At 39.7% G+C, this 21,345-nt stretch overlaps 1 protein-coding gene across 1 annotated transcript; it reads left to right on the top strand.

Annotated features, from left to right (window-relative positions):
* Positions 1-1,044: 1,044 nt before the first annotated feature.
* LOC119523096 (zinc finger protein 75D-like) lies at positions 1,045-17,615 on the top strand. Its single transcript, XM_037821858.1, is given in 6 exon segments — positions 1,045-1,455; positions 1,963-2,158; positions 2,857-2,948; positions 3,277-3,403; positions 16,946-17,494; positions 17,497-17,615. Coding segments are annotated over 6 exon segments (1,494 nt in total).
* Positions 17,616-21,345: the final 3,730 nt, after the last annotated feature.

Raw genomic sequence — 21,345 nt, 5'->3', positions numbered from 1 at the left:
GGATGAGGGGGCATAGAAGTTGGCTCCCCTCCAACTAAAGATAATGGACAGGGAGGATGGGTTAAATATAGAGAAATCCAAAAGTGTCCTATTTCATGCTAATCTTCCTGTAACATTGTGAAGATGGGACAAGAAGCACACAAATAAATAGTTCTATATTTTCAAATACATTTTAGCCAATGGGTGCCCATTTTCTCACCTACCAAACTTTCCTGAACAATTAAATAAAAGTAAAAATGTATATTAATTAAATAAATGTCATAAATTGAAATTCACCTTTCTGAGCTGTTCTGTTTCAGTGTTGTAAAAAAAAAGAGAGAGACAGAGTTTCCATTTCCCAGCTGCTAAAACAAATACTATACAGTGACTCAGATTAACAGGAATTTATTGGCTCATGGTTTTGAGGCTAGAAGCCCAAAATTATGTTGTCAGCTGAAGACTGGTATTCTGCTGGCCATCCTTGGATGCTTTGCATTTCTGTCACATGGCAATGTGCTCTCCTTTCTCTCTGGCATCCACTGACTTCCACCTTCTTTCTCTTCCCATGGTTTTCTTGCTGTATATCTGAATTTCATTTTCCTTATAAAAGAGTCCAGTAATCCAGATTAAAGCCCAAAGTGATTCAGTTGGCCACACCTTAACTAAAGATAACATCTTCCAAAGGTTCCATTTGTAATGGGTTTATACTCACAGGAATGGAAGAATATTAAGAACATGTTTTGCTTGCATACATAATGCAACCATCTAAAGAGAGAAACATAGTTGCTGCAGTAATCTATCATCATGAGTGTCGTAATACTTGGCTGTTAATTTTCAAGGGGAGAAAGAACAGGACCTCGCTGTCCATTTTTCTCTGATAATAGAGAGTAAGTCAATATGGGTCATGTTGATTTCTTCTTGATGTCTGCCCTCTTTTTTTTCTTTCCTCAGTGCCATTTGGAAGAAATCCTTGTATAGATTGGTACTAAACCTGATGGAGCCTCAGTGGTGAAAGGTGGCAAAAAGGGACTTGTCACACAGGCTTAGTAGCGCCCCTAGAGCAGAATGATGATGGAAGATCTGAAGGTTGCTGCATACTTGAGCCACCGGATCAGGGCTCTGTGAGGGACTAAGGGATCTGTGAACCAGGGCTCCACTCGGAGTAAGAAGCATACCCCACAGCTGGAGAGTCTGGGTCCTGAGAGCCTTCGCCAGGTCTTTCAGAGCTTCCACTACCATGAAGCAGCTGGCTCCCTCGAGACTGTCAACCAGCTGCAGGAATTATGTCATAGATGGCTGAAGCCAGAGATCCACTCAAAAGAGCAGATCTTGGAACTGCTGGTACTGGAGCTGTTCTTGGCCATTCTACCAAAGGAGATCCAGACCCAGATGCGGAATCATCATCCACAGAGCATCGAGGAGGCTGTGGCCCTGGTAGAACATTTGGGGAGAAAGTCTGGTCAAGTAAGGAATGAGGTAAGAAGAAAGATTCCTGAAATGACAATGATATAGAAAATGGTGGATACTTTTTGGTGGTAGATTATATGTGGAATGAGATGGATATTAGGTGACTCTTCCATTGTTCCATTAGAACAGCTGAGGCAGGAGTGGAAACCTCAACACCGAGCAATCGTCAGTCCATAGTGTTCTGAGTTCCTGAAAAGGCGAGCTTGGCCATAGAGAACATAATTGCTTTCTGCCTGCTAGTGGCTTGAGCTGTAGCTAAGGGTGGAGGGATGGGGCTGCCAGTTTGGAGGGCTGGCAGTCGCCACAGTTTGCTTTGTTTTATGCTAATTTTACCAGATTTTATGTATAGACCTTTGTGGGAAAATGATGGCTTGATGTGTCTATACCTTTTAGGTACTTCGTTTAGTGTCTCATGTCTCACTTTTCCCAAATCTGGACTATAATTTGTTCCCCCCTCCACCACCATTCCAAAACCAAGTGTAGTTTTGTGGTAATGAAGGTGAGGGTTTTTCCTAGATTGCAGTGCATGAGCTGGGAACAGAGGCAGTGCTTTCAGGAGGACCAGCAGAGGCCCCCGAGTTCAAGAGGCAACCAGCAGAGCCCCAACCAATGGCTGTGCACCAGGAAGAAGAAATTTTGAATATGTACGGCATATGTCAAGAACAGCTGGGACTGAATCCTCACCAAGAAACAGAACCTGTACAAGAAAGAGGTGAGGAGCTTCCTCAGAATGACCAACTCCTGGGTGCTGTGATAGTAATTGGTTCAGCTTGAATGCCATGGGCATTTTCTGCATGCTTGGTCACGTTAGCAATTATGACATCACCTAGGTGGGAGTACAGTAGTCTAACACCAAGAGATTGGAGAGGCTCCCAAAATACCCAAACCACAGAACCCTGTATTTGCACTGTGCAATCTGCTCCTTAGAAAATTGGAGATGAGAAGACATAACAGGGAGGTTTGCAGGCACCCCAGCCTTAAAATTTAGAGGAAAAATTGGGATCAGAAGTGTCCTTAGTGGTACAGTAGGACCAGAACTGTGCACCTAGAAACAAAATAATTATAAGAAAAGCCTTCCACATTTCATGCTTTCCAGTGCAGGCCACGAGTTGAACAACTCTTGCCCAAATCATGGAATATTTCTGGTTATGATAGATACAAATAATGGGTTTGCATTAATTAATTTCTCTTAGGAAATCAGCAGAAAGAACCCAACAGGGTATCTGGATCTGTGGAGTGATAGATATTTGGCTTTTATTTACAATGAGACAGGCACTTCTGGGCACCACCACACACGTGTAAAGGTGCACCATTTTTATTAAAAGACTCTGGATGTTCTCTATTATAGAAATCAGTTCAGGATGTTTATGAACAAGAGAGGAATTTCCTCTGGCTCTTTTCCATCCACAGCAGGACCTTCTCAACCGATCCTAGCGCTTTCTGAACAGACAAGCACTAATCAGTGGAAGATGGCAACTCAGCCCATCTTGCCTGAGTCCCAGGTGAGTAGTACTTTCCAGTGCATTCTCCCTGCTGGCACTTGGCCTTGCCTGTGCTTTTCCCTGCTACACACAACACACCGTGCTCAGCAGTTGCTCGTAGGTGTGTTAGTTCCACATGTTCTCCCCTGGGCAACCAGGATTGTCACCGTGGGAATTGAGACCTCCCAGGCTGTTCATGCATCCCTTTGTCTCCTTCCTTTCTGCATTCTCTCTGTCTCTGTCTTTGAAATCCTTCCTTCAGTGTCCAGCCTTTCATGTAATAGAGAAATGGGTGACAGGATGTTTCGGCAGTGGGAAATCCTGAACTAAAGTCCATTCTCTTCATTAGAAATTGCTGACATTTGAAGATGTGGCCATGTATTTTACCTGGGAAGAATGGAAGTTATTGAACCCTACTCAGAAGGCTCTCTACAATGATGTCATGCAGGAAGTCTATGGGACAGTCACCTCTCTAGGTAATGATATCCCCTTCCCTTTGAGAAGTGGAGTCATCTGTTGCATCTTCAGTATATGGAGAATGCACCCTGGGTATCAGTCCTGCTGTTCCAATAGCTTGCTGGTTTTCAGCTAATGGTATGGGGGCACTTTGCCCCTTCCTGGAAACCGTCTCATCTCACGTATTTCCCATGTCAGGAAAGGGCCCTGTCATTCACCAATTTAGTAAGGGCAAAAGCCTCACAAGTGTCCCTTATTCCCATCTGTCTGTCATATTCCACAACCAATCCCTCTCAGCAAGGCTTCTTAGCTTTACCTTCAAAATATATCCTAATATATGTTCCACCTGTTCCACTCTTACCATCCCAGAGTAAAACACCATCACCTCTAACCATGTCTTTTCAATTGCTTTTTAGCTGTTGTTCCTTCCTCTGCTCTTGCCCTCTTACATGTTTTTCTGCACACCAACTAAATCTATTAAAAATACAACCACTGAGAGAGTTTGTGAATAAGAGACCGGCACTACAAGAAATACTAAAGGGAGTGCTACAGGCTGATAGGAAAAGACAGGAGAGAGAGAGTTGGAGAAGAGTGCAGAAATGAAGATTATCAGGAAAGGTAAAAGGAGAGGAAAAAATAAGATATGACATATAAATTCCAAAAAACAAAATGGTAGTAGAAAGCACTGCCCTTACAGTAATAACACTAAATGTAAATGGATTAAACTCCCCAATAAAAAGACACAGACTGGCAGAATGGATTAAAAAACAGGACCCATCTATATGCTGTCTATAAGAAACTCACTTTAGACACAAGGACAAACATAGACTGAAAGTGAAAGGTTGGAAAAAGATATTTCATGCAAACAACAACCAGAAAAAAGCGGGCATAGCTATATTAATATCAGACAAGTTAGACTTCAAAAGCGAAACAATTAAAAGAGACAAAGAAGGACACTATATATTAATAAAAGGGTCAATTCATCAAGAAAACATAACAGTCATAATATTTATGCACCAAACCAGAATGCCCCAAAATTCATGAGGCAAACACTGCGATCACTGAAAGGAGAAACAGATACCTCTACAATAATAGTTGGAGACTTCAATACACCACTCTCATCAATGGATAGAACATCTAGACAGAGGATCACTAAAGAAACAGAGATGTTGAATTGTATGATAAATGAACTAGACTTGTCAGACATTTATAGAACACTACATCCAACAACAGCAGGATACACTTTTTTCTCAAGTGCTCATGGAACATTCTCTAGGATAGACCACATGTTGGGTCACAAAGCAAGTCTCAACAAATTTAAAAATATTGATATTATACAAAACACTTTCTCAGACCACAATGGAATGAAGTTGGAAATAAATAAAAGGCAGAAGGTCATAAAATTCACAAACATATGGAGGCTAAACAACACCCTCTTAGAAAACCAGTGGGTAAAGGAAGAAATTCCAAGAGAAATTAGTAAATACCTCGAGGCAAATGACAATGAAAACACAACTTATCAAAACTTATGGGATGCAGCAAAGGCAGTGCTGAGAGGGAAATTTATTGCCCTGAATGCCTATATTAAAAGAGAAGAGAGAGCAAAAATTGAAGAGTTAACTGCTCACCTGGAGGAATTAGAGAAAGAACAGCAAACTAACCCCAAAGCAAGCAGAAGGGAAGAAATAACAAAGATTAGAGCAGAAATAAATGCAATTGAGAACAGGAAAACAATAGAGAGAATCAACAAAACCAGAAGTTGGTTCTTTGAGAAAATCAATAAAATCGATGGACCACTGGCTAGGCTAACAAAAAAAAAAGAGAGAGCAGATGCAAATAAATGCAATCAGAAATGGGAAAGGAAATATAACTACCGACCCTGCAGAAATTAAGGATATAATGAGAAGATACTATGAGCAACTATATGCTAAAAAACTAGACAACTTAGATGAAATGGACAACTTCCTAGAAAAGCATAAACAACCAACATTAACTCAAGAAGAAATAGATGACCTCAACAAACCAATCACAAGTAAAGAGATTGAGTCAGTCATCAAAAAGCTCCCAAAAAGGAAAAGCCCAGGACCAGATGGTTTCACATGTGAATTCTACCAAGCATTCAAGAACGAATTAGTACCAATCCTGCTCAATCTCTTCAAAAAAATTGAAGAAGAGGGAAAGCTACCTAATGCTTTCTATGATGCCATCATCACCCTAATACCAAAACCAGGCAAAGATACTACAAAAAAAGAAAATTATAGACCAATTTCTTTAATGAATATAGACGCAAAAATCCTCAACAAAATACTCGCAAATCGAATCCAGCAGCACATTAAAAGAATTATACACCACGACCAGGTGGTATTTATTCCAGGTATGCAAGGCTGGTTCAACACAAGAAAATCAATTAATGTAATACACCACATCAATAAATCAAAGCAGAAGAACCACATGATCATCTCGATTGATGCAGAAAAGGCATTTGACAAAATTCAACATCCTTTCCTGATGAAAACACTTCAAAGGATAGGAATAGAAGGGAACTCTTTCAATATGATAAAGGCAATATATGAAAAACCCACAGCTAACATCACACTCAATGGGGAGAGACTGAAAGCTTTTCCTCTAAGATCAGGAACAAGACAGGGATGCCCACTATCACCATTGTTATTCAACATTGTGCTGGAAGTTCTAGCTAGAGCAATTAGGCAAGAAAAAGAAATAAAAGGCATCCAAATTGGAGAGGAAGAAGTAAAACTTTCACTATTTGCAGATGACATGATTCTATATGTAGGAAATCCAGAAAAATCTACAGCAAAGCTACTAGAACTAGTCAATGAATACAGCAAAGTAGCAGGCTACAAGATCAACCGGCAAAAATCTGTAGTGTTCCTATACACAAGTAATGTGCAACAAGAGGAGGAAATCAAGAAAAAAATCCCATTTACAATAGCAACCAAAAGAATCAAGTATTTAGGAATAAACTTAACCGAGGACACAAAAGACCTTTACATAGAAAACTATAAGAAACTGCTAAAAGAAATTGAACAAGACCTGAAAAAATGGAAGAACATACCATGTTCATGGATTGGAAGACTAAATATAGTTAAGATGGCAATTTTACCTAAACTGATTTACAGATTCAATTCAATACCAATTCAAATCCCAACAACTTACTTTACAGAAAGAGAAAAACCAATAACTAAATTTATTTGGAAGGGTAAGATGCCCCGAATAGCCAAAAATGTCTCGAGAAAGAGGAGTGAAGTGGGAGGTCTCACACTACCTGACTTTGAAGCATATTACAAAGCTACAGTGCTCAAAACAGCATGGTACTGGCATAAGGACAGATATACTGATCAATGGAATCGAATTGAGTGTTCAGAAGTAGACCCTCACATCTATGGACAACTGATCTTTGATAAGGCAGTGAAGCCGAAGCAACTGGGAAAGAGCAGTCTGTTCAATAAATGGTGTTTGGAGAACTGGATATCCATTTCCAAAAGAATGAAAGAGGATGTCCATCTCACACCTTATACCAAAATTAACTCAAAGTGGATCAAAGACCTAAACATTAGCACCAAGACCATAAAACTCTTAGAAGAAAATGTAGGGCAATATCTTAAAGATCTTGTGAAAGAAGGTGGTTTCTTAGACCTCACACCCAAGGCACGAGCAACCAAAGAACAAATAGACAAATGGGATCTCCTCAAAATTAAACACTTTTGTACATCAAAGAACTTTGTCAGAAAAGTCAAAAGGCAACCTACACAATGGGAGATGATATTTGGAAACCACATATCAGATAAGGGTTTACTATCCCGAATATATAAAGGAATCCTGCATCTCAATAACAGAAAGACAAACAATCCAATTAAAAAATGGGCAAAAGACATGAACAGACATTTTTCTGAAGAGGAAATACAAATGGCTCAAAAGCATATGAAAAAATGCTCAACTTCACTGGCTATTAAGGAAATGCAAATCAAAACCACAATGAGATATCATCTCACACCTACCAGAATGGCCATTATCCAAAAAACAGAAAATGACAAGTGCTGGAGAGGATGTGGAGAAAGAGGCACACTTATTCATTGTTGGTGGGAATGTAGAATGGTGCAACCACTCTGGAAGACAGTATGGAGGTTCCTCAGGAAGCTAAATATAGATTTGCCATATGACCCAGCTATTCCATTGCTGGGTATATACTCAGAGGAACTGAAACTTAAGACACAAACAGACATTTGTAAACCAATGTTTATTGCAGCATTATTCACAATTGCCAAGAGATGGAAACAGCCCAAATGTCCATCAAAGGACGAGTGGATAAACAAACTGTGGTATATACACATGATGGAATATTATGCAGCTGTAAGACAGAACAAAGACATGGATCATGTAATAATGTGGATGAACCTTGAGGACATTATGTTGAGTGAAGTTGGCCAGAAACAAAAGGACAGATTCTGTATGGTCTCACTAATATGAACAGACATTAATGAACAAACTTTGGGAGTTAAAAGCTGACAACACAGGCGACCAGGAGATAGAAAGAGGGCAGAGATCAGCCATTTGATGCTGAAGGACTACAGAATGTTTAGGATTGATTGCATAGATCCAGAAATAGATAGCATAATACTGTGTGATGGTAGCACAGTATTGTAAGTACACTGAACAAAGATGTCTGTGAGTAAAGCTGAAAGAGGTGGGATAGGAGAATGTATGACACCAGAGGTAAAGATAGATGAAAAAGACTGGGACTGTATAACATGGCAAAAACTGGAGAGGCCAATGACTGTTACTAAATATACAAATATAAAAATGTTTTTGCATGTGGGAAAGCAAATGAATGTCAACCATGTAGAAATTTGAAAAAGGGATGGTATTCAGGAAAAAACATAATCAAAGCAAACTGGAGTCTATGGTCAACAGTAACATTGTAATATACCTCCGTTAAATGTGACAAAGGCAATATGCCAATGCTAAATGTATATGAGAGGGGGATATAGGGGAGTAATATGGGATTCTTGGTAGTGGTGTTATTTGCTGTCCTTAGTAGTATATTGTATTGTATGACATGTTATTTTTCTTTTTATCATTTTTTCTTATTGCTAAAAAAAAAACAAAAAACAATTTTTCTTGTAGTAATCAGTATGTTCAAATGCTGATTGTGGTGATAAATGTACAACTTTATGATGATACCATGAACAACTGATTGTACACTGTGGATAAATGTATGGTATGTGTATATAACTCTATAAAATTGTAGGAAAATATATATATAGGAGTAAAAGTGTTGGAGAAAACATGGTGAGAGGGATGATGCCTCACTAATATGGACTAACTACAATGTGTAAACTCAGAATTGAATCTTAGAACATAGCCTAACGTGGACACAATAATTGTAATAGTCCCTAGATTGTAAGCTCTTACAGCAGTTAACTCTATTCCTGAATTGTAAGGCCTATCTCTAAACTTTAAGATGCTGATCCCCTAGCGTATGTTGTCACAGACATTGGGACTGGCGGTTTGATGTGCTGAGCCCTCAAGCATGGGACTTGCCCTTATGAAGCTCATTACCACAAAGGAAAGTCTAAAGTTGTATGTAATGGTGCCTGAGAGTCTCCCCCTGAGTGCCTCTTTGTTGCTCAGATGTGGCCCTCTCTCTCTCTAACTGAGCCATCTCGACAGGTGGACTCGCTGCCCTCCCCCCTACATGGGACCCGACTCCCAGGGTTGTGGATCTCCCTGGCAACGCAGAGTATGACTCCCGGGGATGAGTGTGGACCCGGCATCGTGGGACTGAGAGTATCTTCTTGACCAAAAGGGGGATGCAAAATGAGATGAAATAGTTTCAGTGGCTGAGAGATTCGAAATGGAGTCGAGAGGTCACTCTGGTGGACATTCTTATGCACTATATAGATAACACCTCTTAGGCTTTAATGTATTGGAATAGCTAGAAGTAAATACCTGAAACTACCAAACTCCAACCCAGCAGTCTGGACTCCTGAAGACAATTATATAATAATGTAGATTACAAGGGGTGACAGTGTGATTGTGAAGACCTTGTGGATCACACCCCCTTTATCTAGTGTATGGATGAGTGGAGGAATGGGGATAAAAACTAAAGGACAAATGGGGTGGGATGGGGGGATGATTTGGGTGTTTTTTTTCACTTTTATTTTTTATTCTTGTTCTGGTTCTTTCTGATGTAAGGAAAATGTTCAGAGATAGACTGTGGTGATGAACGCATAACTATGTTATCATACTGTGGACAGTGGATTGTATATCATGGATGATTGTATGGTGTGTGAATGTATTTCAATAAAACTGAATTTAATAAAAAAAAAAAATACAACCAAATCACGACATCTCCTTACTTTGTGCCCTGCAGTGACTTCTCACCTTATTCAGAATAAGATCCAGACTCCTTCCTCAGGCCCACTGAATCCTACCCAACTTGGTACCTACTTCCCTCTCTACCCTCATCTCCTGCCACCAGACCCCTTGCTCTGTCCTCTTTAGCCACACTGGCCTTCTTGCCATTCCTTGAACTCAACAAGCTCATTTCTTCCTCCCAGATTCCTCTGCCTGGCACTCTTTTCCACCACATATTCACATGACTCTACTTTTTCTCTGCTTTCTGGTCTCTTTGGAACTCTCTTTCTCAAAGAGGCCTTCCACAACCCTTATGTCTACAATAGCTTTGCCCCCAAACCAATCACTGTGCTCTTACATTATTTTAGTCTCCTTCAAAACATTTACCACTTCTTGACACACCCAATTTAATTCAGTGTCTAAGCATGAGGAAAGATTTCTAACACTCCTATAGCTCACTGGTTCATATCTGAGTAAAGGGGATGCAATTTTGCAAGATGCAGGTCTCCAGGCAGTGGAAAGTATGCATCACATGGGAATTTGATAACTAAAGATTGACTGCCTATCGCATGTTAGACACTGCTCTGGGTGTTGGGGATAAAGCAGTGAGAAAGATTGAGTCCCCTGTTCTCATGATGCTTACATTCTATTGCAAGTGTCAGACTATAAATGAATGATTGACTGAACTCATGAGTGAGTCATTTGTTTTTCCTGAGACAGTCTGGAATTAGTGGATAAATTCATTGTTCAAATGGAAGTACATGACCTCATGATTTTCCCATCAGAGCATTTATTATTTTTGCACTGTAAACCTAATGTGATCAGTTTAGAGTGAGGGGAAGAACTACGGATTCAAGGTCCAAAAGAGTTCAAAGATAATCTTGAACAATCTTCTGCAGGTAATTGTGCATATTCTATCTTGTGCTTTCTTTCCAGGGGCTTAGAATTTTAAAGTTCTACTACTTCAGTTTTTTAATTGCAAATTTCATCGAGATACTTGTAGATTCATATGCAGATTTAAAATAGGATACCTAGAGAGAATGTATACACATTACCATATTCTCTCAATGGCGACATTTGCAATATTACAACCAAGATATTGATATTGATTCAACCTTCTATTCTTTTTCTGATATCCTCTTTTATTTGGATATGTATGTGTGTATGAGCGTATTTACTGCAGTAGAGTTGTATCACATATGCAGTTGTATGTGTCCAGCACCATAATCAAGGTACAGAGGGATCCCTTCTGTTGCCCTTCATAACCACATGCACATATGTTCCACTCACCACCTCCCACCCCCTTGATCACTAACTCATGTCAACCTCTGATCTGTTCTATGTATCTAAAATTTTGCTATGTTGAAAATATTATATCAATGGAATAACAAAATACATAACTTTTCAGACTGGCTTTTCTCACTCAGCATAATTCCCTGGATTTTAATCCAAGTTGTGGCATATATCTGTAGCTCATTTCTTTTTATTGCTGAGTATTATCTCATGGTATGGGTTAGACAACAGTTTGCTTAACCATTCAGCACCGATGGTTATCTGTGCTGTTTCCAGTTTTTGTCTATTATAAATGAAGCTGCTCTAAACATTGGTGTATTGGCTTTTCTGTGGACATAGATTTTCATTTACCCAGAAAATAAATGCTCAGGAGTAAGATGCCTGGTTCATATAGTAGCCACATGCTTATTTATTGATAAGAAACTGCCGAAGTATATCTAAGTGGCTCTACAGTGTTACATTCTTAGCAGCAATGCACGTGTGATCCAGTTTCTCCACATTGTCACCAGTATTTGGTGCTGTCACTCTTTTATATTAGCCATTTTAGAGGTTCTTAACTATATCACATTATGGTTTGATTTGTTTTTCCCTAATGGCTGATGATGTTCTACATCTTTTTGCATGCTTATTTTCATCTGTATACCCTCTTAGGTGCAATGTCTTTTGCCTCTATTCTAGCTGGATTATTATTTTAGTCTTGAGATAGAGGGTTGTTTTAGTTTGCTAAACAGTGGGGATTTATTAGTTTACATGCTTACAGTTCTGAGGCCATGAAAATGTCCAAATTAAGGCATCAACAAGCTATCCAGTGATCGTGGACTCCTCTATCACATGGCAAGACACATGGCACCATCTGCTGGTCCTCTCCCAAGCTTTGTTGCTTTCAGCTTCTGGCTACTTTGTCTATGGATTTCTTTCTGAGTTTCTGTGACTTCCTCTCTTAGCTTCTCTATTTTCTGCATCTTTTTCTCTGTTTTTCATCCTCTTATAAAGTACTCCAGTAAGAGGACTAAATCCCACCTGGAGCACGCCTCAACTGAAATATCTTAATCCAAAGGTCCTACCCACAATAGGTCTACACCCACAGGAATGGATTAGCTTTAAGAACATGATCTTTTATGGGGTACATAACAGCTTCAAACCATCACACTCTGCCCTCTGGACCCCCAAAAGACATGTTCTTTCCATATGCAAAATGCTTTCATTCCATCACAATATCTCAAAAGGCTTAAATCATTTCAGTAACTATTAATCACAAAGTCTCATCAAAATCAGTTACAGGTGTAGTCTATCCTGGGTCACATTTCCCCTCCAGCTATGGACCTGTGAGAGTTAGAACAAGTTAGCTGCTTCCAATATACAAAGGATATACATAGGGAGAAGCTGAAAGGAAAATGGGTCACGGGTCCTAAACAGTTCTGAAACCCTGCAGGGCATACTGCATTAGATTTCAAGGTCTGAGAGTCATCTATAGAATGATGCTTGATAGAGCAGCAGCCCCACCCTTTCCAAGGGTTTGTGCAGCAGCCCTGCTTTCTGCAAACACCGGGGTGAGGGCTCTAACATCTCCAAGCATTGGGGTGGGACCATGCTCTCAGCTCCACCCTCTTCAAGCATCGGGATGGCAGCCAGACTCTTTGGAGTCTCTGGGGCACAGGCTCAACGGCCTCAGAACAGTCAAATGGTGGCCAAACTCTTCCCAATCCCTGGGGAATGTGCCCCACCCTCTCTGAAGCCTGGTGTGGTAGCTCTCTTCCTGAAAACTGGGCAGCCAAGCTCTCTGCAATCCCCCAGACATCTGAGAGCTCTGGGGTGGTAACACTCTTCCAGAACAAAGGGGCTGAAGGCACATCCTCTGCAATCTCAGGCATATTCACCCTTTCCACATATGTGGGTGGGTTTGCTCTCTTGGCCAGAGAAGATGTCTTTGCTCCAGACCTCAGATTCCATGGTTCTGCCTTTGAAGTCATTTTTCCTTCAATCTGTTCCTTTTCTGTCTCTTTTAATCTGGGCTTACAGTTCTCTTCATACAGATCTCACAAAAAAACTTGTCAGTTTCTTAAGCAATATACAGGTGTCCCGACATCAGACAGTAGGACTTGCCACAAATCCTTTCTGGATAACTGCATTTCCAATCCTGACTTGTACTGAAATGGCTGACTGATTCCATGTTTGGTTAAACCCTCACATGCGGCACTATTTTCTGGGGACTTGTTTTTTGAAAGCACGGCCCTCACCCCAATGCTAAGAGATGTTGGAGCCCTCACCCTGGTGCTTGGAGAAGGCAGGGCTGCTGTGCAAACCCTTGGAAAGGGTGGGGCTGCTGCTCTATCAAGCCCAGAGGAGAGACAAGCATCATTCTATAGATGACTCTCAGAATTTTCTGAACCATCAATCTTTGGTTTCTTTGCACCCAGGAGTTCAGTTCTCAGCTTATCCCTTTCCTCCTGCATTTTACAATAAGCTGCAAGGAGAAGCCAGGCTGCACTTTCCACATTTAGTTTGGAAATCTCCTCAGTTGAATACCCAAGCTTGTCACTTTCAAATTCTGCCTTCCATCCTACACCAAGACCCAATTTTGCCAAGTTCTCTGCCACTTTAAAACAGGGATTGCCTTTCTTCCAGTTTGCAATGACACATTTGTCATTTCTGTCTAAGGTCTCATCAGAAGTACCTTTAGCATCCATATTTCTACCAGCAGTCTCTTCAAAGTAATCTAGGCCTTTTCCATCAAGCACCTGACAATTCGTCCAGAAACTTCCCCTTACCCATTTATAAAGCCATTCCGGCATTTTTGGTATTTGCAATCTCAGCACCCCACTCTTCTGGTACCAAAACCTGTTTTAGTTTGCTAAAGTTGACAAAATGTAATATACCCCATTAGCTTTTACAATGGGGATTTATTAGTTTACAGGCTTACAATTCTGAGGCCATGAAAATGTCCAAATCAAGGCATCAACAGGTGATCTGGCAACCCTGAGCTCCTCTGCCACATTGCAAGGAACATGGTGGCATTTGCTGGTCCTTCTCTCCTGGATTTTGTTGCTTTCAGCTTCTGGCTGCTCTGTCTGTGACTTTCTTTCTGAGCTTCTGTGGCTTCTTCTCTCCTCTTCTCTATTTTCTCTATCTTTCTCTCTGAATTTCATCTGTTATGAAGGACTCCAATAAAGAGATTAAGACTCATCTGGGACATGCTTCAACTGAACCTAATCAAAAGCTTCCACCTACAATAGGTCCACACTCACAGGAATGGATTAGCTTTAAGAACATGATCTTTTCTGGAAAACATAGCTTCACACCATCACAAAGGTTCTTTATATATTCTAGATATTAGGCCTTTTTGGATACATGATTTGCACATAGTTTCATCCATTCTGTAACATATCTTTTCATCTTCTTCCCCAGAACACAGGTTTCAAATTTTGATGAGGTCCAATTTATCATTCTTTCTTTTGATTGATCATGATTTTCGTGTCAAGGTTAAGAACTCTTTGCCTAGACCAAGATTTCAAAGATTTTCTAAGTTTTTTTGCTAAAAGTGTTTATAGCTTTAAGTTTTACATCATGTCCATGATCAATTTGAGTTAATTATTATATAAAGTATGAGATTTACATAGAAATTCTTTTTGTTTGTTTGTTCCTTTATTGCCTATTGATGCTCAAATGCTTTTGCACCATTATTTTAAAAGGCTTACCTTCCTCCATTGAATTACTTTTGCACTTTTATCAAAGATGAGTTGGAGTGTTTGTATGTGTCCATTACTGAATTCTCTATTCTGTTCCATTAATCAGTGTGTCTATCCCTGTAGTAATATCTCACTGTCTTCCCTACTTTAGCTGTATATTAACCCTTAACATTCAGAAGTTATTCTTCCAACTTTATTCTTCTTTCTCAGAATTGTTGTAGTACTTCTGGTGCCTGTGCATTTCCGTATCAATTTCAGATAAGCTTGTTTATGCCTACAAGATCTGTTTTTGACCTTTTGATAGGAAGTACAATATATTTGTACCTCAAATTGAGAAGAATTGACATCTTTACTATGTCAATCTATGAACATGGTATTTCTCTTCGTTTTTTCAGATCATCTTTGATTATGTTCCTCAGCTTTTAGTAATTTTCAGCATTCAATTCCAGTATATAGGACTTCCTCACATTCTATGTTCTATAAAAATTCTATAAATTTGGTTTTAATTCTTTAATGTTTGGTAGAATTTGCCAGGGGCACCCTATGAACATGGAGATTTCTTTGTGAAGACCTTTTGAACTGTGAATCCCATTTCTTTAATGGTTATACTGCTGTTAAGTTAACCATTTCATATTGGTTGAATTCTGGTAGTTGGGAGTATTTCAGGGATTGGCCTATTGCCTCCAACTTATCAAATATATGACTATACATTTGCTTGTAGTATTCCCTTATAATTCTTATGGTAATAGAAGGTGTAGTGGCATTCTCTATTTCATTCTTGCCACTTTCATTCTTGCTACTTTTTCCTTGTATACCCTCTAGTTTTTATTTTTGCTATGGAATTTATCAATTTTATTGCATTTTTTGAAGTTTTGTTTCATTGATTTCCTCTCATTTATGATGTATGTTCTGATCCTTATTATTTTGTTATTTCTGTCTCTTTGGTTCCTTTTTGGACTTCTTGTTTTAGTTTATTGAGGCAGGAGCAGATTTTTGAGACCTTTCACCTTTCAAATGTAAACATTTCAGGCTGTACTTTTCACTCTAAACATGGCTCTAGCTACATCCCATATACATTAATATATTACAATTTTAATTTTTATTCAGTTCTGTGTGTGCTTCAATTTCCTTTGTGATTTCCTATTTGAATCATGGATTATTTAAAGTGTGTTGTTCCACTTTTGCATTTCAGAGATTTTCTCCTTGTCTTTCAGTTATTGATTTCCAGTTTTATTCCATTTTTTCAGGGTACCTATTCTCACTCAAGTGGTGCCTTTCTTGATTTTGGGTATGATGGAAGTTTACAATTGCAGTCTTCCTGTTTTAGCAGAGCCTGCAAGTTCTTTCCCATGGTCTTGGGCCATGGTTCCAATGACAGTTTAAATTTTTCAGCACCTCTGTGGTTTTGTTTTGGTCTCCTTGATTTCACTATTAGACTGGTGATCCCACTGGTCCCTGTAAGCTCTGTTTGGGGGAGTGGAAGTTGTTTCTCCAGTCCAGGCCACTGGATGCTTCTTGGTGAATAAGGGGTGTCTCAAACCTGAGGGGGGAAAAAAGAGTCTTCCTGGGCTGGACCACAAGTTGTCAGTTCCTTTGCCAGCCTCTTTTACCCTGTGCTGGGTAGGGAATCTCAGGCCTCGAGGTGTCTGGGATCCATTCACTAGTTCTGCCCATTTAGAGGGGTGTCTTCTTACACTGGGTGTCTGAGACCCAGAGTGGAAGTAACATACTTCTCCTGACCCCTTTCTGTGGGCTGGCCTCCAGATTGGTCCCCTTTTCTGATGGATTCAGGCTTGCCTGGTGTTTTCAGAAGGACACACTTTTTATCCAGGCAAGAACAGACTTACTTGGGTGGTATTCTCTGGCTATTCTGGGTATCAGAAACACTGGTTCTGGGGTGCCTTCATGTTAGGTAGTGCCACATTACTCTTGCTGTATTGGGAAGCCAAACCAGTTGACCTACATCTTACCACTTTTGAGATTTCTCCTTTGACTGTCTTTTTAATTGTTTACTGTATTTCCAGTAGTCCTCCCCATTAAGGAGAGGGACTGAGAGAAATGATTCTATGCCATGTTGTCCAGACAGGATACGATATCAGTCTTTCCCACATATTATTAAATCAGTCATCATTTAATATTCTCATTATTTCTGTGGTTTTCTTGTTCTGGGTCAAAGAAGGCTGATTCTTCTGTTTATTTCAACAGGATTAAAGCTCAAAAATGACAATGGGAATAATATGCCTGCATTAGAATTACAAGCACCAAATGGTAAAGTAGCACACATGCAGGCCAGAGTTAAAGTTCCCCAAAAAAGAATTGGGAAACACCATCAAGATTTACCAAGGAACAAAAGAAAGAAATAGTCAGTTTGTAAACGAGAGCTACTGAATTTTACGGCCACTCACAGGAACAGCCATGGCCACTCAGGAGGGAAACGTTTTAGATGCAAGGAATGTGGGAAAAACTTCAAAGTTAAGTCTTCCCTTATTAAGCACCGGGTAATTCACACTAAAGAAAAACCCCACACATGTCAGCAGTGTGATAGGAGGTTTAGTTGGAGTTCAGATCTTAATACGCACTTAATGATACACCAAGGAATAAAACCATATAGATGTTCCTGGTGTGGGAAAAGATTCACTCGCAGCACACACCTTTATGTACATCATAGAATTCACACAGGAGAGAAGCCCTTTAAATGTCAGGAATGTGGGAAAAGTTTCTGCCAGAAAGTTCACCTTGTTAAACACCAGAGAACTCAGGTGAGCAGCCTTATAGTTGTAGCACATGCGGGAGAAACTTTGGCAGGCGCTCAAGCCTCCTGAGACACAAGAAAGTCCACAGTGGAACAGGAGCTTGTCCAGTGCCCCCAGTCTAAAGAAAGTCACCAAGTGGCGCTTAACCCTAAGATGATGAAGGAATAAAAAATCGTCAAGCACCAAAAATAGGGATTTTCAGAAACCTTGAAAAGCGCAAGGGCCATGTTTGGCAAAAAGGAAATAAGTTGTCTTCTTGTTCAGTATTCTATCTTTACTACTTAGCAAAAAAACCGACACATAGTGAGTTCTTTATACATTAGCACTTAGGACGAAACTGACCCATAGTGAGTTCTTTATATATCAGCACTTAGCACAAAACTGACACATAGTGAGTTCTTTATAAATAAAAGGATGATAGTACATCTATCAAAGAGTGTTCTTTATATGTTAGCACTTAGCACAAAACTGACATAGTGAGTTCTCTATACTTTAGCACTTAGCACAAAACTGACACATAGTGAGCTCTTTATAAATAGAAGGATGATGGTACATCTATCAAAGAGTGTTCTATATATGTTAGCACTTAGCACAAAACTGACACATAGTGAGTTCTTTATAAATAAAAGGATGACAGTACATCTATCAAAGAGTGTTCTATGTATGTTAGCACTTAGCACAAAACTGACACATAGTGAGTTCTTCACACTTTAGCACTTAGGACAAAACTGACCCTTAGTGAGTTCTTCATACATTAGCACTTACCACAAAACTGACACAGTGATTTCTCTATACTTTAACACTTAGCACAAAACTGACACATAGTGAGTTCTTTATAAATAAAAGGATGACACTATCTATCAAAGAGTGTTCTTTATATGTTAGCACTTAGCACAAAACTGACATAGTGAGTTCTCTATACTTTAGCACTTAGCACAAAACTGACATAGTGAGTTCTCTATACTTTAGCACTTAGCACAAAACTGACACATAGTGAGTTCTTTATAAATAAAAGGATGACAGTACATCTGTCAAAGAGTGTTCTATGTATGTTAGCACTTAGCACAAAACTGACATAGTGAGTTCTCTATACTTTAGCACTTAGCACAAAACTGACACATAGTGAGTTCTTTATAAATAAAAAGATGACAGTACTTCTGTCAAAGAGTGTTCTTTATATGTTAGCACTTAGCACAAAACTGACATAGTGAGTTCCCTATACTTTAGCATTTAGCACAAAACTGACACATAGTGAGTTCTTTATGAATGAAAGGATGACAGTACATCTATCAAACAGGGCTCTGGGCACTTTACTCTGGAATAGGAAGAAGGGATTCATTGTGTGCTGTGAGAGAAGTACCTCCACTTGAGTTGCCTCTCCACCCAGCACCCAATACCTCAGTGTCTGCTATTCTTAAAACTGAGATTTACAGGATATCAAAACCTTCTGCACTCAAAGGAAGTTAGAAATCTTGCTTCTTCAGTGTGTATCAAATATATTCAGGCAATGCTGTTTGACAGCTATTCAAGATGTATGTTATGAAAAGAAAATATTCTTCAAGTACATTTGGGATCTAGAAGTTTATGACATCATTATTTCTTTAACCTAGGGCTTGTCATAGCGTTTGGGTGTAAACATACACTGAGAAACTAAGATATTAAAGGGAGAGGGATATAAGCATGCATTTTCCAGTACTATTTAAGCACAGAAGAATTTGTGGGGGGCATGTGGGTTTTTGTGGCACCCCAAACATCTCACAGAGCATTGTTGTGGGGCACCAGTTAGGGAAACATTGATCCAGTTAAACCCTCAGCATTATAGTTACCCAAGGCCAAGAACAGTAAACTGAGCTGTTAGAACAAAAACCAGATCCCATGTCACCTGGCTTACAGTTAAATGTCCTTTCATCCACATTACACAGCCTTGATGGTGGCAGAGAAACATCACCATTCCTCAAATTAGGAAGTTGAATCTTATGATGCAATTCCAGACATTGGTGTTAAAATAGAACCAGAACCTGTGCATCCACTTCCTAGGAGATAACCTGGAGAATTCCCTCTCTATGGGCCTAAGGATAGGCACTCGCCTCTCCAAGGTCAAATCACCCACTATTATTTGGCATATTCTCATGTATCTAGTAGTATATCCAAGTGTTTTAGCAAGTCTCCATAACGCCTAACAGCTGCCACAGATGGAGAAGAAGGGAGGACATCAGTTCTGCCTGGTTCTCTAGACTAGACCAGCATTGCCAAAACACTCTGTATTGAACAACAAGTTTGTAGTTGTAGTTTGGTTCTGTTTTCTTTGTTTAATTCCACATTTGTTGCATCTTAATGTTTCCGTAAAGTACAATAAAATGAGTACCACAGAAATGAAATAAAAAAGCCAAAAATGTAAATCACAAGACTAATTTCTTTTATTATTATTGGATTCAATAGACTTAAAGCTGCACTTTCAACTTGCTAAAATAGTTTCTAAATGCTTTGTCTTAATGTCTGAATTCATATTTTGGGAGGACCAATAACATTTTAAATAATTCACTCACCAGCACTACCCCACAAGTCATGTTTTGAATAGTAGTGCTCAGACTCAAGTGTCATGTTATGGCATAAATAGGAAAGAGTGTGCATTTTAAAGATCACAGATTTAATAACGTCATCAGAAGGAAGTGACATTTTCTGTGACAGCAAAACTGGTCTATAAGAACTATGGCAGGGAAAAATGGTGACCCAGGAAATTCAGACTCTTTTTCCTTACTGTCCTTGCCCCTCATTTCATTGTCATGTTAGGGATAGAGTAGGGGGTGTTCTAGCTCAAGATGTTTGTCCTTGCTCAGGCTAACAGGGTTAGTGTGGTGTTGGTGGAGGAACTGATGGTCAACAATACCAGACACCTGATGATACCTGCCCCTGGGATTAATTTAATGGGACAGGAAAGGAAAATTTCTAACCTGGGAGGTTTGAGAATAGTAACAGAATGGACAGAAGGGGAAGTTTCTGGAATCATTTCAGGACCATTGTTTTACCAATATTTTCTCTCCTAATTGTAGTCCCAACCTCTTTTATTTCTGTTAATTGACTTCTGGGTGGTTGTTCCTTCTCACCGGGTGAAAGGAGGAAGGTTATTGGGGCCCTGTTCCAGGAATTCATTTCTTTGTGGTAGTAGGCCGTGATGAATGATCATTGTTTGATCTGCATTATGTGAACTGGAGGCTTTGATGTTGCTGCACACTCATCCATGGTCGGAAGATAGGCCCAGCTTTGGGGCTGCTAAGCCTCAACCACATATATCTGATTTCCCTGTGGAAAGGTCTGGAGATTTCACAAAACTGTGAATTACTGTGAATAGTGAAGAGGCGTGGGGCATCCTCAGCTTGGCGTACATCTGCTGCCAGGCAGAAACCCCCAGAAGTGTCAGGGCAGAGTAAGCCCTGTGGCTTAGAGCAGTGGTCACACACATGGGCAGAACAGTGGGAGACTATCTTCCGATGTTGGTAGTTTTCCTCCCTTCCTCTGTCACAGGTTCATCTCTTTACACGTCAAAACTGTGATCTCCCTTAAGAAAAGGCCTGAGCCTTATCAGGTCATGATTCAGTCAGGTTGAGCTTCATTCAAGCAACCTCCCCTCAAATAAGAGTATAGGGACAGACAATAGTTTAAAAGTAAATAGCACTCCAGACAAGAATTCAAATTCAACATATGTTTACTAAAGGCGCACATAAGGTTAAGGGAACAAGTTTACAATGTAAAAATAAATTGATACATTACCAAGCCAGGGGACTTCTGCCCCCTTTCAGACGCAGCTAGATATGAGATCAGAAGACCCCTCCAGTCCAAGTTACAGAGTATTTA

The sequence above is a fragment of the Choloepus didactylus genome, chromosome X, assembly GCF_015220235.1.
Source record: "Choloepus didactylus isolate mChoDid1 chromosome X, mChoDid1.pri, whole genome shotgun sequence".
In the NCBI taxonomy this organism is placed as follows: domain Eukaryota; kingdom Metazoa; phylum Chordata; class Mammalia; order Pilosa; family Megalonychidae; genus Choloepus; species Choloepus didactylus.
This window is presented reverse-complemented; position numbering and strand designations above follow the sequence as displayed.